The 17917-nt window shown below is 40.8% G+C and overlaps 2 protein-coding genes across 2 annotated transcripts; one reads left to right on the top strand and one right to left on the bottom strand.

The window, feature by feature from the left end:
• Nucleotides 1-1416: 1416 nt before the first annotated feature.
• On the top strand, nt 1417-5710 carry LOC125236640. The gene is made up of 4 exons (XM_048143519.1): nt 1417-1813; nt 2394-2455; nt 4087-4237; nt 5585-5710. The coding sequence occupies exons 1-4, from the start codon at nt 1573-1575 to the stop codon at nt 5665-5667; spliced, it is 537 nt and encodes a 178-aa protein (XP_047999476.1). The 5' UTR covers nt 1417-1572; the 3' UTR covers nt 5668-5710.
• Nucleotides 5711-7408: 1698 nt separating this feature from the next.
• LOC125236483 (zinc metalloproteinase nas-4-like) lies at nt 7409-15736 on the bottom strand. Its single transcript, XM_048143304.1, has 7 exons — nt 15480-15736; nt 13265-13432; nt 12550-12696; nt 11593-11748; nt 10226-10359; nt 8302-8387; nt 7409-7896 (listed from the first exon to the last, which is right to left on the bottom strand). The coding sequence occupies exons 1-7, from the start codon at nt 15667-15669 to the stop codon at nt 7845-7847; spliced, it is 933 nt and encodes a 310-aa protein (XP_047999261.1). The 5' UTR covers nt 15670-15736; the 3' UTR covers nt 7409-7844.
• Nucleotides 15737-17917: the final 2181 nt, after the last annotated feature.

The raw sequence follows: 17917 nt of genomic DNA, 5'->3' as shown, positions 1-17917 counted from the left end.
GGCGCGACAGTTTCGTTTTCGTTTCGCGTCGCAGAAATGCCATTCTGCTACGGCACCATGGCAGGCAACCATCGTCGCGCGATAAATGATAAAACATCAGGCCATCCCTATCGTAATTTACAAATAATACGATAGGGACGGTCTGATGTTTTATTATTTAGATTTTATGCTTGCCTGCCTGGAACGCACTGCAACCGGTCTCCATTGCAGGTGTCCATGGGTGACGATAATTACCTAAACACTATAAAGTCATCATCATCATCATCCTTGCGTTATCCCGGCATTTGCCACGGCTCATGGGAGCCTGGGGTCCGCTTTGACAACTAATCCCAAGATACACATACACACTATCAAGTGTTACTTTCTAATTAAATAATAAAAATAAGGCAGAGGATCGTTTGCACGGGGTGTTATAAGTTTGACATGTCTGTCTGTCTGTCTGTCCGTCTGTCTGTCTGTCTGTCTGTCTGTCTGTCTGTCTGGCTGTCTACCGTCAGACAAACAGGTCTGTCTGTCTGTGTGTGTGTCTGTCTGTGGCATCGAAGCTCCCGAACGGATGAACTGATTTAATTTTTTTTTTGTCTGAAAGCTGAGTTGGTCGGGAGTGTTCTTAGCCATGTTTCAAGAAAATCTGTCTACTATGTCGCGGTCGGGGGTTTTAATTTAGATAAGATTTTTAAAATAGCTATCAATTTCGGTAGGTACCTACACAATGCTTAAGTGCGCTGTTTTGGTGAGATCATGTATTTTTAATTTTTATGAAAAATTACAGAGCCTGTCTGCGCTTCGATCGACGCCTAGAGTCATTTCGGCTAGGCTGGCTGTTCAATGTGTATACAATAAAAGATTTACACAAACATCGTAATCTTTCTACCGTTTAAGTATAGGTTTATTACTTTTATTAGTAGTTTAGAGCTATAATTGCCAACATGAGTGGCTGAATGCGCTTCAATGACAATCATTTTGTAATTTACAGGGATTGGCAACCAACCATATTTAGTATGTTTAGACTTTAGAGTAATACCGTAGACTCTAGATATTATACCAAATACCAATGCTCTAAATAAAATCCAAGACACAATGCTAAAAACAATGGTTTCTCCTTCCCCTTTCCATCACCGGACAACCAGGGGAGCGGTTTCATCCCTACTTTGTCGACCTACCTTTCATTCGCACGAAGAGGTTTGCTCTTTCCTAATGCGAACTACTAAGGAATGGAACATGCTCCCCTCATCTGGGTGTATTCAAGTCAAGAGTGAATAGGCTATTACTGAACCAGTGAGTTACGACTTCGGCGCTGTCGTCACTTTCCATCAGGTGCGGTGCGACTAAGGTCAATCACTGGCCAGTTTATAATAAAAAAAATATATCGCAGCAGGCAAAACCACACTATTTTAACAAACATTATATGAATGAAGCAACAATAAATTGACTGATATCATCCTTTTCTGCTTAGAGGCACACGCGGGATATCAGATTGTCCATAGTTTTGATTTTGACAAAATAACATGAAATCTAAAACGTAAAAAAGTTATAGTAGGTTCAGAACTGTTCACAAACCCTGCTTTTCTGATGCATTCGCTTATAAAAAGACCCACAGCACTAAAACCAGCAGACATTGTCACAATGTCAAAGTCACAGGTACTCGTAACGACTGTGGTGTTATTGCTGTCCCTGTCTCTCGTACTGTGTGAAGAGAAGGACAGTAAAGATGTGAAGGCGAAGGCAGAAGACGCAGGGCAGGATGATATGGGCGACATGGATATAATGGGAGCGTTGACCGATTGTAATGAGACCTTCAGGATTGATATTTGTAAGACTTACAATCATTTTATATGGCTCATTTGAATTCCTCAGGGGTTCATAGTGTTCATACCTATTTTCTTGTGAAGTTTTACAAGTACAGTCAACCAATTGGAACCCTAGGCCACTCTACAACCATGTCAAAATGACAAGCTACTGTAGAACTATGTCATAGTGACGTTATAAATCAGATTGTAAGAAATCTCTTACGTCATTTTGACATGTTTTTAGAGTGGCCTAGGATCCCAATTGGTGAACGTCACGCAGCAGAAGTTTAAGTGCGTTTTAACATTATCCGATCCGATATCGGATGTAGGAAGGATTTCCAAGGCGAAAATCAAAGATGGCAGTTTAAATGTATCCTGAGATTTCGGTCCTACATCCGATATCGGATCGGATAATGCGAAAACGCACTAAGGGACTCCGATACAAAAAAAAAGAACGCAAAATTCGGTGACAGACAGTTTGGTGCACACGACCCTAACATATAAGTAGTTTATTAAACGGGCAATTAAACGGGCAACAGTATTACAATACATAGTGTTACATTTATCTTAGTCTATGTTGCATTAATATAATATCTGTTTCAGCATATTTACTGGCCCTAAATGAAAGCGGCAGTTTTCCTGATGAAACCGATAGGACACCAAAGGTGAGTTAGATAAGTTAGATTCATCGGACTGTGGCGCATCACTGGCTAAGTAGTATTTATACTTTGTCAAACAAGTCTGTCAGTAAATAAGAACAAAGAAAACTATATGCATCCTTTTCTTTAGGGTGCTATAGAAAAGGATACCTATAGTTTTCTTTGTTCTTATTTACTGACAGACTTGTTTGACAGAGTATAAATAATTCTCTCATTATAAATACTAATCCCATGAGTCGAACAGAGGATCCGGCAGACCTCGCCGGCGATGGCGGGATAACTTGGACTCCTTTTTGACAGACTGGCCAGTTTTAGCTCAAGATCGAGAAGAATGGAGAAAGAAGGGGGAGGCCTTTGCCCAGCAGTGGGACACAATAGGCTCATAATAATAATAATAAATACTAATCTTCCCAACGCCTGGTTGACGCGTCTGGTGACCAAAGGGCTGGCAGCTACTTTGGCCAGCGATTAAGTTTGGCCATTCAAAAAGGCAACGCTGCCAGCCTACTGGGCACCATCACCCCCGACGAAGACCTGAGGAGCATTTTTTATTTGTAAATATATTTTAAGTTAATTTGTTTTAATTTGTATTGTACATAATACCTACTGCATTTTGTTTTTATTGAATTTAATAAGTTATATTGTTGTATAGGTGTAATATTTTATTTGTTTATTTCTTAATATTAAATCTTAAATTAGATAATTAGTAGATTTTAAAAGAACTTCCATGAATCAGTGACCTATAATGAGATTAATGAGACTTGGCCTACGATACAAGTAGATCTCACGAAGATACGCCTTCATCCTGATAATAAATCCTCTTGGTAGGCGTCCCAGGATTGCTCTTTTCACATTACGATCTTCATTGTCCTCATTTCCTTTTGAAACGAATTTTTCGCCAATCACGAATCAGGCCAGGCCCCGTAGCCGAATGGCATTTCTGCGATGCGTAACGCCCCAGATATGCAGTCTAGCTCACTAGCGCCAATACAGAAGAGCGTTAGAGATAGATTGAACCTGGATCGGGATACTTAAGTCGAATTCTCGCTTCGTGTGCCAACATTCATTTAGTATTATTCTACATTTATGGACTTAAAATATTTTTTCTCAAACATGGTATGAAATATTGATGTTATGTGCCTTATAATTGGCAGCGAAGTATGACGTTGCAGGTGCGGCTAGGACGATTGATAGATAATGGAATTTCATACAAACCTTGCAGGCCAAGGCCGGCAAAGTCTTCTTTTTTAATTTCCAAACACAGATAATTGTGACATAACATCCAGGTATTTAGCCAATTAAAAAAAACTATAAGGGGCTTTATAGACGTGCCAACTGCAACTGGTACGGGCCCTAGACAATATTTGATTTTGGGTGCGTTTTCATACAAAAAAAAATTTTTTTAACTTTTTGTTTTTTTATAAGCGTATACGGGGTATCAAAGGGGAACGAAAATTCGATTATTTTTGCGCTACGACGCACCGTTTAGGAGATACAGCCATCCAAAGTTACTATTTTCAGTAGACTTTATTTATTTCATACCATGTTTGAGAAAAGCACTATACATACCTCGGCGGGAAATGGCGGGAACCCCCTTTGTCCCGGCCTCTGTAGTAATGTACTATTAAACGTTCCAGTGTTACGTCCGTTGTGTACTGGAAATGGTGGACGTGGCAACAGCTGACGGACAGTTCGATCCAGAGCGCGCTGAAGCGGCCCTAATGGGTATCCGAGGAGTGCGAGCGCTCAGCAACGTCAAGGAGGTGGCTGTCACTTGCGCTGATAGACGTAAGTTCTGCTAACCTGGTCATTAGGGTGGCTATTTTGACTCTAAACTAACTCCATTCATTCATCCACACCCTGGAGCGTGATTAAGCTACTCTGATGGGATCCGAGGAGTGCGAGCACTCAGCAACGTCAAGGAGGTGGCTGTCACTTGCGCTGACAGACGTAAGTTCTGCTAACCTGGTCATTAGAGTGGCTATTTTGACTCTAAACTTACTCCATTCATCCATCCACACCCTGGAGCGTGATGAAGCTGCTCTGATGGGATCCGAGGAGTGCGAGCACTCAGCTACGTTAAGGAGGTGGCTGTCACTTGTGCTGACAGACGTAAGTTCTGCGTTGTTCTGCTGACCTGTTCCTGATCCTTAGGGTGACTATGATAACTTTAAACTTAAGAACTTACTCCATCCACCCAGACCACCCACTATTTCTACCTAGAGCATGATGGAGCTGCTTTGATGGGGATCCGAGGAGTGCGAGCGCTCAGCAACGTCAAGGAGATAGCTGTCACTTGTGCTGACAGACGTAAGTTCTGCTGACCTGGTGCCGTAGCCAAATGGTATTTCTGCGACGCAAAACGAATTAGAAACGCCGCAGAAAGGTAATCTGGCTCTGTCGCGCCAATACGTAAGAGCGGTAGAGATAGACAGATACGAGTACGAAAGAGATTATTGTGAGCGTTTCACACACTGCTAATCATTAAGGTGATGGTTATATTATGTTAACTCTAACGTGTATACCCAGAGAACCTATCATCAGCTCAACCCAGAGCATGCTGAAGATACTCTGTTGGGTAAATACATTCAGGAGGTTACTGTTACTTGTGCTCAAAGACGTTAGTTCTTCTGCTGAGTTGCTGACCTAGTCATTATGAGGCAGACTGGCAGTATAAGTTCTACGTAGGAACTTAAACTGGTCTCATGACTCAGTGACATCTGTAGCACCATTTAGCAAATTTAGTGATCTCATGAGCAGCTCGATCCTGAAGGTGAAGCTCTGGGGGGTTACCATGACGTGCTAAAGCCGTTCAGTTTAGGTTGAGAGAGAGGGACGGAGCTATGTAACTGCTATAGCTGTGTCCCTTTCTCTCGACCTAAACTGAACGTCTTTAGTACGTCATGGTAACCCCCCTGATCCCCAGTTTCAGCGTTCTTTTTGCAACGGCCACCTTACACCGGAGGATATTCACCGCTTTCCAGATATTCCATGGTTTTTAAACTGTATTGATTCTGGAACGTAAAAGTCTGATAGTGGGCACCCACCCCCTCCTCCAGCCGTTTGGGGTAATAGTAAGAAAGACACTTTCTTTAGCACCTTAAAATTGATATTTTCAAAACGATTGTTTTGCAGAGGAAACCTGCAAGTGTGAGAGATCGTACCAGTTCATCAAGTGCCTCATGGAGATGGAAATCAAGATGTCTGAGAAATCCTAGAACAGAACAAACTACCCTCGATATATGGATTTTTGAAATTATGATTTGCTTTATTTTGTTTGCAAGTAGTTGAATTATGTAGAGAAGCAATTTTATAGGATTAAACAATTGTTATCCTGTTTACTGCTTTTTTTTTACGTAAACATGTAATGTACATTACGATACATGTTCGGAAAAGAGGAAGTTCGAAACGAGTGGCGATAACGAGTCTTTGCCTTTGGCTAGTCTGTGGTCAAGCCCATTTATAATTAAAAAAAAAAAAAATTAAAACACGACCGAAGAACGAATACGAATAACGAATAATTAAAACGAATTTCTTTTTCGCACCTTTCAGTACAGATGGCCCTCCGAAGCCTCAATCTGACGCGAAATGAACCACTTTGTGCACTAGTGCGGGCAAAAAGCCCCATCTGTACTGAAAAATTCTAATTAAAAAAAACCAAATGGCATTTCTGCGACGCTAAACGAAATCGAAACGCCGCTAAAGGTAGTCTGGCTCTGTGGCGCCAAAACGCAAGAGCGATCTAGATAGATATCTACGAGCGTTTCGTTTCATGAGCGTTTCGTGAGCGTTTGTGCCATTCGGCTACGTACACGTACCCAGGCCCCGTAGCCGAATGGCATTTCTACGACGCGAAACGAAAACGAAACGCCTTGAAAGGTATATAGTTTGGCTCTGTCGCGCCAATACGCAAGAGCGATAGAGATAGAATAATATCTACGAGCGTTTCGTTTCGTGAGCGTTTGTGAATTCGGCTACGCACGCTGATATCTTTTGAACAAAATATTTTCCATATTTTAAAATGAATTGATTAAAATGCAAAACCAAACCCCTAAAACTAAATACTTAGATCAAAGTGCTATGCCCTATCCTTAGAGTGAAAACCTTTCAAACTAAGTTCATGTGTGTTTAAACAATTGACTGTTCTTAGTTCGATCTCCAATTTCAAATGTTTGCTTAAATACAAGGGGCCAAATTTTATTGGTTAAACAGAACTGCACGCAAGGTCGCGGGTTCGAGGCCGGTTGGCACAAAGAGACAATGAACTACAACAGGAACGCAATCTAAGGAAAATATGTAAAACTTTTCTCACTACTCATTCAACTCATTTTGGCTTGGTTTATTCTACTCTGTAAAGTACTCTGCAAATAACTGAATGTTAAATTTTCATTACAATATTGATTTTTTTTGGATAGAATTAACAAAATTAATCCTCTAGCTGCCGATAATAAATAGGTTCTCACTTATCAGGCATGCGAGAAAGTCAAACAAAAAAAGCTGCCTTTAGTGACTTTTATTCATATAAATAACACAAGTACAAAATACAGGACTAGCACACACTTAAAATAACAGATCTTTGGACACAAAATACTGTTCATAAATTTCACTTTACACCCACACCACGGCTATCGCGCTGAAATATGTGATTCAATGCAACTTCTCAGCTTGTTTTTCTATGGAAGCGCATACCTACATTGCTAAATTTGAGGTTTTCGATCAAATCAAAAGACACAAAGTGCTCGCAAAAGACAACAAGCATATTAAACGGGACCAAAATATATAAAATTTGTACTTGCAGTAAAAGTACTTTGTAACGTCACATGATATTACTTATAACAAACTTTTAATTAAGTGAGATATCATACCTATCCAAAATGGCCCTCACCTGGAATGTACCCGGAAAGCGCAAACCATGCCGCCCTAAATCGACCTGGCGTCGTTCGGTTCAGCAGGAGCTCAGGGTGCTAGACATGGGGTGGGAGGAGGTCACTCAAACTGCCCAAGACCGGAGTAAATGGAGAAATATGATTCGAATCCTACACCCCAGCAGAGGGTAACAGGATGTAAAGAAGAGAAGAAGAGAGATATCATCGAAGAGCAAGGTCAATTTAATTTGACAATTTTCTACTAAACACTTACGACCATCATCTGGGAAACTATCATTATTATTATTGAATAGATCCTTGCATATCCATGAATAAATTAACAAATAAACAGCTAAATCAATTTGTTAATACCTAATTCACTATGGTTTATTTTTTTTTCTATGGTTAAGTAAGTCTATGGTTAGGTGTCCTAATTTACTATGGTTTATTTCACTATTTATTGACAAACAGGAATCTGTTTGTCATCTTTTGCAAGCACCAAGTAACTTTAAAAATACTTGATAGGTTCTCTATCCGAAGAATCCTTGCCAAACAGCTCCGAGCCAGCCACTCTGGGGTTCTCTGAAATCATATTAAAATGTCATTACAAACTTTTATTTGATTTAAAAATAACTGCCAATCAGGGAGAGCTATCGGGCATTATTAGTTAACATTGATTTTCAATTAGGGAAAATGTAAGTGAACTAAGTCGATGGATTTTGGTTAATAACGAGATTTTAGTCCTTGAAGCTAGATTACTGTCTATCTTCTTCTTTTTCAGGTTAAGTACTTCACATTACCCTTAACATGTAACGTATGTACAGTCAACCAATTGGAACCCTAGGCCACTGTAGAACTATGTGATAGTGACGTTATACATCAGATTGCAAGAAATCTCTTACTGCAGTCATTTCGACATGGTTGTAAAGTGGCCTAGGGTTCCAATTGGTTGACTGTACATAGGTACAATAATTTATAGGTACTCACTCTTTCTGGCAGTTGTACATGGAGTTAACCTTCTTCACGTCCCCACGACTCAAACCTTCTCTCTGGCCCAGGGTCACACCACCAACCTGAAACACAATCGGGTAATATTATTTTCCCCTCACTAGCTCGGAAACACGTGTTTTGTCCTTTAATACCAGCGGGTAAAAACGCGTTTTATCCACTAGTGGGTAAAGTGATTTGACCTTGAATAAAGTCAAATTAACTGCTTTAAAATTTATAAAAGTAGGTGAATCTAGTAATAAAGATGATTTACCACCTGTGGAACTACTGGAAGCAGTGATAAACGCATTTTTTGCGTTGTAGTTTCCTCGCAGTAGTGAGGGGAAAAGTTTTGTGTTACACTCGGGTGCAAATGTATTTTACTTCTCGTGTGTTAAAAAACTCGCAAGTTCAGGATTCTATTCTCGAACCACTCGCTTCGCTCGTGGTTCAACTATAGAATCCTTTCACTTGCTCGTTTTTCAATTCTACACTCGGCGTTAAAATACAACTTTGCCCCCTTGTATAACAAATAACTATTAAAGCATTAACCTTCCGTTCAATTGTTTTGCGTTCGTTTCTAGAGGCGTTACCATAGATTATATTTAATGCCTTGTTGCCATCGATTATTCTTGTAGATGCCGCCGGTAAGTGTCACTTTCGGCATAGATTTATGGCTCGAAAGTGACACTTAACGCCAATCTACAAGTAATCGATGGCAATAAGGCATTTTTAGTGGTGCCATCTACTTTTTGCACGTTCGCATTTTAATGTATGGGATGGTATAATCTTCTTATAGTTAATCTATGGCGTTACCTACACGAGTAGAGCATGGCATGGATAGATAGTGTTATAGTCGTAGGCGTCGTAGCTCAAGTCGAAGTACCTTGCTATTACCAGAAGCGACTCACTCCGCGATCCTTTCGCCGCGCTACAAGTACATGCCGGCGGCCGCGAGTTCGCGGCCCATTCAGCGGCGACGACCTTCGCGCGGCGCAATATAATTCAATGTCGTCTGCACGCGTACGGTCCGTTTGTCAATGTAGGTAAGAATTAAGAATGGCGGCATTTTGTGAACATCAAAGGAGTGAGCCTTCTGTACTTGTACTATTATATATTCTGTGCGATTACGAATATTACTGCTGCCTTTTATAGGTTTGATATCATCACCTACTTTCTCCTCCCTTATTTCTCCTAAAAGTCATCCTATGGTAAAGAATTAGCCGTCACCTTGGGTGGAGATATATAACCACTGTACGAAGGCTTCCAATGAACTAATCCTCGCAATTTTCCCATAGTATGACTCAGTTTTAGTCGTCACTTCACTGTTAAGAATACAACTTGTTACTTTCGGTTCGATAGTTTTGCATTCGTTCCTAGAGAAGGCGTAAATATATTGAATAATGTGATGCTGACGCTTTTTTTTTAACCCCTGACGCAAAAACGACGGGGTGTTATAAGTTTGACGTGTCTGTCTGTGTGTGTGTCTGTCTGTCCGTCTGTCTGTCTGTCTGTCTGTCTGTCTGTATGTCTGTCTGTTTGTCTGTCTGTCTGTGTGTGTGTCTGTCTGTGGCATCGTAGCTCCCGAACGGATGAACCGATTTAGATTTAGTTTGTAGACTAATCAGCGATTGACCCTAGTCACACCTGATGGAGGCAGAGTCTAAGATGGAGCTCGCCGATTCAGTAATAGTCTATTTACTCTTGCTTTAAAGACACCGAGACCGAGGTCGTGTTTTTCTGGGAACACAGATGGTGGGAGCGCATTCCATTCCTTTGCATCAAAAAAGATGAGGCATTGTAGTCATAGGTCACATGTTCCTGTTATTTTAAGGCCCTGTTCGATTTCGTTATCATTTCCCCCCTCCATTTTGGCCACCACTGTAGTACATATTGTTATTCTAAGTCAAGAATAAGCTGTTACCTTCGGCTCAATAGTTTTGCCTCCGTTCCTCGAGAAGGCGTACTCGGAATAATGCATGACGCTGTTGTAGTCATAACTCACGCCGAAGTCGTTCGTGTGCTTGGGGTTCGACTTCTGGAAGTTGTTCTCCGAGCCTGGAACAAATGGCAAATAAATCCAAATTCGGTGGTTTCACCTTATTTGAGTTTCCTGATATATTTGTCAAAACTTAGGCCTAAACACAATTTTTATCTCGAACTGATAGGTAGGTTTTATCAAGTTATGAGTGTTTCAGTACGGGGCAGGATCAACTTTTGGCCGAAACGCTCTGGCGAAATATTCTAACTTAAACTTGGCAAACCCTAAACTTCGATCAGACACTTTGAGGAATAGACACTCACACATAGCAAATAAAATTCTAAGGTACACAGGTGTACGCTCTATATTCAAACCCGATGACCAAGGGCGACCGTCACACCCACGACACAACCTTTCCTCACTCTATCAGATGTTTATTTATGTTGGTTGGGGTGGCTTACTCGCAAACATACTTTTTAATGTTGATCTTAATTTTCTGTACCTACAGACCCAATACCCAATATGTATATCTATGATTTAATTTACCTGACTTAATGTTCTGGTACCGCACGTCCACATACGTAGTCATCACGCTCTGGACGGCTCTGCTCGTGCATGAAAACCACAGCGAGTAGGAGCTTATTCAATACTGTGTCCTTAAACACCACAGATTCTTCTCAAGTATAAATACCAGCCGACTGACCTGACTTGCTGCTACTCATACAGTATTGTGCCTTTGAAGACCTGGCTACAGATTCTCTTGAAGGTATAATACCTGATTGAAGCAAGCTTACCTGACTTAATGTTCTGGTACCGCACATCCACATAGTCGTCAGGCTCTGGACGGCTCTGCTCATGCATGAAACCCACAGCGAGTAGAAGCTCATTCAATACTATGTCCTTATACACCACAGATTCTTCTCAAGTTTATATACTAGCCGGCTGACCTGACTTGCTGCTACCCATACAGCGCTATGTCACAGTATAATAAAGAGTACTATCGTACTGTGCCTTTGAAGACCTGGCTACAGATTCTCCTGAAGGTATAATACCTGATTGAGCTACGTGACTTGCCGCTACTCTACAGCCTTTGAAGACCTGGCTACAGATTCTCCTGAAGGTATAATACCTGATTGAGCTACCTGATTTGCCGCTACTCATACAGTACAGCCTTTGAAGACCTGGCTACAGATTCTCCAAAAGGATACCTGATTGAGCTACCTGACTTGCCGCTACTCATACAGAACAACCTTTGAAGACCTGGCTACAGATTGTCCTGAAGTTATAATTCCTGATTGAAGCAAGCTTACCTGACTTGATGTTCTGGTACCGCACATCCACATAGTCATCGCGCTCTGGACGGCTCTGCTCATGCATGAAACCCACAGCGTGTAGGAGCTCGTGTAAAACCGTTCCCTTCTTGGACACGCACCCTGGGTTCTGCAGGTTCACTTCTTGACGCCCACCTGGAAGAAAATGTACCGGAGGGTCAAATTTTAGAAGCTAAGTAAAGATTATGAGACCGTGTAAAAGAAAATGGCTTCTGATCCTCTCTAACTTTCTACAAAGCCGCTGAGGTAGTTTCAGCTTCTTACAAAGAGAACCAGAGTAACTAGGACATTTGATGGTTTTCTGTGTTATCAAATCAATTTCAAAATGTAGTACCTAATGTCAACATCGACATGCAACTTAGTTTTAGGACTATGTCGAGGATCTCGGGGCATCAGAAGATCCATGGGTACTTGCGTAGCCTAAGTTAACCGAACAGCTGCAAAATTATCTAGATAACTGTGTTGCACCAAGTGCCCTAACAAGATCAAGAGTCACGATTCTCATCAGAAACTGGTTATCACAATAAAAGCCACGACCCTCATCAGACAAAGAGCAGCGCAACGTTCGGTGGGGCGTGCACGCTATGCAGTATGCAGCATCAACTCTTGACTTGGACACTCTTGACTTGAGCTTCAATTGTTTTACATGCACGCCGCGGGGCGTGCGGCGTGCATGTAAAACAATTGAAGCTCAAGTCAAGAGTGTCCCGCTGCACGCCCAATATGAGCGTGCACTCAGGCCTATACACTAACGGCTCAGCCACGACTTTGGTCTAAGCGCGGCAGCGGTGAGCGGCAGCCATACGTGCGAATGAAAAGTCCCATCGCTGTGTCTCGCTCCAATGTATGGCCGCCGCTCACCGCTGTCGCGCTTAGACCAATGTCGTGGCTGAGCCGTAAGAAGTTTAATTCAACCAGTTCATTGAATCATCTTACCAATTCTTCCAACGCTGGACCAGCACCCGGTATTGCCGCTTTGTATGGTAATGTAGTCCTTTTGACCATTGTACGGGACGAAGCGTAGGCACGTCAAGCGATGGTAGTCAGCTATGGCTTTCATGATGGTGTCGCGTTGTTCTTGATCTGTAACATTGACCGTGCATTGGCCATATATATTATTAAAGCATACAATAAACACTTACATTAAAACTCACAATAAAACATAAATGGAAAATTTGACCCAGGTCTTGCAAGGTGCCCAGAAAGCTGGCCGCCGAGTTGCCCCGCTGGATAGCAATGCTAATCGGCTGAGCAAAGTACTCTTTATTATACTGGGCCTCTGGTCACCAGAAGTGCCAGAAGCGTTTCTGTTTGGCCCTATTATGGTTGACTGGTAGAGAATGCCTTAAGGCATTAAGTCCGCCATTTGTACTTTTTTTTCCATCTGTGCAATAAAGTTTCAATAAATAAATAAATAATAAGCGTCTATAAGGCGCATAGATAACTCTTTATAGAGGCAAGGCGCAATAGGCCCCCACGGTCCCAGGGTTTCGACTATTAAAGTAAATTCCTTATACTACGAAATAGTCACCTAGGTAATCCTTGCCCACCCTAAGGTTGGATTCAAACCAACTGCACTCTATGTCAGAGCCATTCGGCATCACCTCCTAATGGAGAAGTTCAAAGTACCAGGACAACATAAACTACTCACTGTATCTTCCCTCGATGACGTAAGGTATGATGCCGTTCGGCCACCGTGAGGTCTCATCTCTCATCCCGTTCCTGCCCACCTGAGGAATAAGTATGTCACCCTCTGCGTATTCTCCCATTTCCTCAGGATTCATGGGTGAAGACTCGTTCCACTTTGCCACTGCGTCGCCTGTAACATTGAAATGAAATAAAATTAAATGATTTTTTTTATTCGTAACATGTAGTTATAAGTCAGGAAATATGTTAATTATTTTATAATTGCTACAATTTGTATATTTATATTAAATTGGCTAATTTATATAATATGACATTAGCGGTCGATTGAAAAAATCTTGATAATTATAAAAAAAAAATCTATGAGCCACGACTTTAGTCTATTTGTTTGAGTATGCAAATACTAAATTTAGACAATATTTTTATCATGAACTAATATCTTGACTTTAAATAAGTGTGTGTGACGTGAACCATGTATCAAAACACTATCATTAAGGCTAGTTGGGCGTGGAGTACAGTAAACAGTGAAATGCAAAAGTTCATGGCGAATTTATCAATGAATTCATTCATAATTTCTCCATGCAATTTTGCAGCTCACTGTAATGTAGGTACTTAATGTACGCAAGCGGTGTAAGTAACTTAGGACATGTTAAATTAAATTCCACTCAGTACGCGCACTCGTAAAGTAAACGAGTTTATAAAGTATCGCGTTGTGTCACTTGTGTCACTGCTATGACTGCTATCAGCACATAACGGCAAGGAAGTGAGCTATGTTAGGAATCCAGATATTTTGATTATAGCGTGTTTATGGGGTTTGTGCTAATGCACCACTTGTAAAAAAGATACATGAGCAATGTGTAAGTTACATATTGCTAACGAGAGTATAGTTAAATCGCGACAGCATGCCGGGTCGAGCGATTTAAAGACACTGGTAATTCCTACGCCTTATAAAATAAAGTCCCCCGACGCGTCTATCTGTTTGTCAAAATGTGTGTATGTGTTCGTGATTAACTTGAAAACTACTGAATGGATTTTCATGCGGTATTGGCCTATGAATAGTGATTCTGGGCCATTTTTTTCAAAGTTGTCCACCCCACTTTTTTTTTGGATTTGGAAATTTTTATGTGTTTTCCACTCAAAATCGCGAGCTCTTTCAATCCTAATAGGAGAAAAAAAGTGTTCCAAGGTTTTTTCCCATTCCGTTACCATTTCTTCATACATTTTGTATGGCGGTAACGGAATGGAAGGTTCAAAAAAATGTATGGAAATTTTGGGACATTTTTTTTCTCCTATCGGGACCGAAAGAGCTCTCGATTCTGAGTATGAATCGCGTAAAAAATACCCATGTTACAAAAAAAGTGAGGTGGACAACTTTGGAAAAAATGGCCCTTCTAAGCTTGGCAAAGGTTTAGGTAAACAATACACGGTGAAATAAAAAGGATCATTCAAACTTCGCAAAGTGACTTTTGAGGTCATAATGAACAACTTTTATTATGGGACCAATGCTGAAATCGCAAAAAAAAATCTATGGAACAGCCAGATTTTTTTTCGCGATTTCCGCATTGATCCCATAATAAAAGTTGTTCATTATGACCTCAAGTCAGTCCTTCTTTATTTCATTTTGTATAATATATTAAGATATTGTGTAAATTGGTTAAAATATAAATAAATAATAAGTAAATAAATAAATGTTATGGGTCCCCCCACATCTAGCGTCTCGCGAGCGTCGCGTCGGGCCAACTGTATGGAAAAAGACGTCGCGTCGACGCGACGTCGACGCGGCGTCAGGCTTTGCCCATACAGTTGGCCCGACGCGACGCTCGCGAGACGCTAGATGTGGGGGGACCATATAGGCCATTCTTACACAGATTGACTGTCCCACGGTAAGCTGAAGAAGGCTTGTGTTGTGGGTACTCAGACAACGATATATATATATATATATATATAACAAATATCTGTGCTCATCATAAAATGCCCTTACCGGGATTCGAACCCGGGACCGCGGCTTAGCAGGCAGGGTCACTACCCGCTAGGCCAGACCGGTCGTCGCAGGCAGGGTCACTGCCAAAAATATGACGAAATATGACGATATGTATTTGCTAGTCGAGTCGGACAAAACCTCGCTGGCTAAGAGCTTTAATCGAAAACGCTGCCCTGCCCAAAACGTTTAAGCTATATTAAACAATTAAATTAATTGATAATTAATGGAACCAAATACTTACCACTTTCACTATTAGGAACACCATAAAGTTGAGATCCAAGATGCGATAAGTTTATCTTCACATCATCAGCATCATTATCAATATCATCAATGCTATTCGCTGCTTCAATGACCACATCATCATCTTCCAAAGGCAACCCTTTACACCCCAAAATTACAACGAAAAACAAAAGAAGAATTACTTTAGCCATTTTAGTTTAAAATAAATTCAAGCTAAGTACCAGGCTGCCAGGAGTCACAAGAAAGTGTGAGCTCGAATACCGCGAGCGAGTATTTATATGCCTCCAACCTGTCATAGGGTAAACATACAGATATATTTCCTGGTACAGGATGTACCGCCGAAAAATGTACATTACACGCATCGATAAGGGGAACCTTCGCTGTGTTTTTGGTTTATGTTTCCTGACAACAGCTGAATATTGTTTGTGCTGATAAGAGATCGCAAATTCTGACATTTTTAGGAGCAACGTGTAATATATTCATCGGTTTTAGAAGTGATGACATCCTTTATAGGATGTTTAAAATACGAATGCAACCGAAGCATATAGATGCTTGTCTAATAGTATTTTATACAATCGTGATATAATACAAAGCTTTTCAGTCGAGTACCATGTTTAGGCCACGAAGCTTGCTGAGTGGCCTAATAGTACGGTACGAGAGTGAAAAGCTTAATTATATCACTATTGTATACAATACTTTTTCTACGAGTCATCATCTTCATCATCAATGGACGGAAATATCATCATTCATGCAAGTTGAAATTAATGTTAATAGAGTCGTTCACCGTTGTATCAAAATCGAATTACCTAGCAACCAATTGTTTGTAATAACCGTCTCTGATTGGCCGATAACGCGACAGATAAAAAAAAATGTGTTTCAGATGCAGGAAAATTTGCCAGGTATCGCAAATTAGTATAGAAATTGTATGAAGTTCTATTTTTGAAATTATTACAGTTAACTAAAGTCAACTATAATGAGCTTATTATAATTGAGTCGGAACTGCCAGAGTATCCAACACTGAAAAGTTAGCACTTATAGTTTAGTCTGTGGTGGCCTAATTGACAGATTACAGTCGACAAGTAGAAAAACTAATTTTGCACCGACTTGAATAGAGAAAAGTGAAGGAAGGGAGTCTTCTAAACGCTCACGAACCGTGAGCGAATCGTAAAGCGTTTGGGCATTCGGCTACGCACACTGGTTATCTGTCCAGTACCGTCAGCATTCATCATCATCATATCAGTCCTTAACCGCCCACTGCTGAGCAATTGAGCATAGGCCCCTCTTCTGTTACAAGACTTGTCACGGTCCTGAGCTAGTCTCATCCAGTTGTGACCCGCAATTTTCTGGATGTCGTCCACCCAATCAGTCAGCATTGGAAGCTGCTAAACAGCTCTAGGTTTGACATATGAAAAATATTAAATAGCCGGCCACAAATCCTGATATTAATACTCGAAAATCATGTTGCCATTTCTTTTTTTTTGCCATTTCTTCAAAAGTCCTTTCAGTCGGCACATTGAGACATGGTATCAGATAATTTCGTCCCTTTTCCTGTCCAACGTTCAAAAGTCAGAAAATATCCAAACTTATGGCAACTCTAACTCGGAACAGTGTCTACACAGTAAAGCAGTGTATGGGGTTAGAGGAGCTGCCTTAAACCCACGGTGGTGAGACCTATATTGGGTGGTCATTCGTCTGTTCGTCTCTCACCGAAGTCTGCATGAAGGCTACGCGATGGACATTGAAGCCCTTAGTCCAGGCTGCGCTGGCATGTGACGCAAACCCCTTGCTAGTTATTTTCTCCATACAATCAATGTTATTTTCCAACAAAGGCTTTAATTTAGCACTTCTACAAGTGTAATGACTATGAGTATGCCTTAGTCCTTTCACATTATCCGATCCGATATCGGATGTCGGAAGGATTTCAATAGAAAAATCCAAGATGGCGCCTGTAATGTATGGAATATCAGTCCTACATCCGATATCGGATCGGATAATTTGAAAACGCAGAAGGGCGTGTGGAAAACTCATAATCACTAATCAGATAAATACAAAACTTACATCATATTCGGAAACGAACGCTTTATCGTACATTGCCACGGTCATATTATAATCAATGTTCGCTTTTCCAACCTCTTATCTTTTACGCCTTTGTATACAAAACTCAACTCTACCTAGTGGTGAATTAGGTTGTATTTTTGTATCACGATTACATAAAATAAAATATGATGGTTTTAGATAGAAAAGTACCGATTGCTACCTTCCGTAAAAATCTTGATGTATTTTTGACAACACTAACACTAAACAGCGTATGTCTGACCTCCAATCCCTTAAATTTATAATGATTTTAAGGTTCAAGTTAAAATGGAAAATTAAGAATAGGAGACATTTTGTGATAAGTCGGACAAGGTGGCCAAAATGTTTGTTTAGTTTTGTTTTATT

The sequence above is a fragment of the Leguminivora glycinivorella genome, chromosome 19 (assembly GCF_023078275.1).
Source record: "Leguminivora glycinivorella isolate SPB_JAAS2020 chromosome 19, LegGlyc_1.1, whole genome shotgun sequence".
NCBI lineage: Eukaryota > Metazoa > Arthropoda > Insecta > Lepidoptera > Tortricidae > Leguminivora > Leguminivora glycinivorella.
This window is presented reverse-complemented; position numbering and strand designations above follow the sequence as displayed.

What these genes read in the sequence shown, in the direction of transcription:
- LOC125236640 (XM_048143519.1), top strand. Translation starts at nt 1,573, where the DNA reads ATGCATTCGCTTATAAAAAGACCCACAGCACTAAAACCAGCAGACATT. An exon ending in AAACCGATAGGACACCAAAG is followed by an intron (nt 2,456 to 4,086) that starts GTGAGTTAGATA and finishes TAAACGTTCCAG; the next exon opens with TGTTACGTCCGTTGTGTACT. An exon ending in TGTCACTTGCGCTGATAGAC is followed by an intron (nt 4,238 to 5,584) that starts GTAAGTTCTGCT and finishes ATTGTTTTGCAG; the next exon opens with AGGAAACCTGCAAGTGTGAG.
- LOC125236483 (XM_048143304.1), bottom strand. Translation starts at nt 15,669, where the DNA reads ATGGCTAAAGTAATTCTTCTTTTGTTTTTCGTTGTAATTTTGGGGTGT. An exon ending in CGTCATCGAGGGAAGATACA is followed by an intron (nt 12,697 to 13,264) that starts GTGAGTAGTTTA and finishes TCAATGTTACAG; the next exon opens with ATCAAGAACAACGCGACACC. An exon ending in GTCCAGCGTTGGAAGAATTG is followed by an intron (nt 11,749 to 12,549) that starts GTAAGATGATTC and finishes ATTTTCTTCCAG; the next exon opens with GTGGGCGTCAAGAAGTGAAC.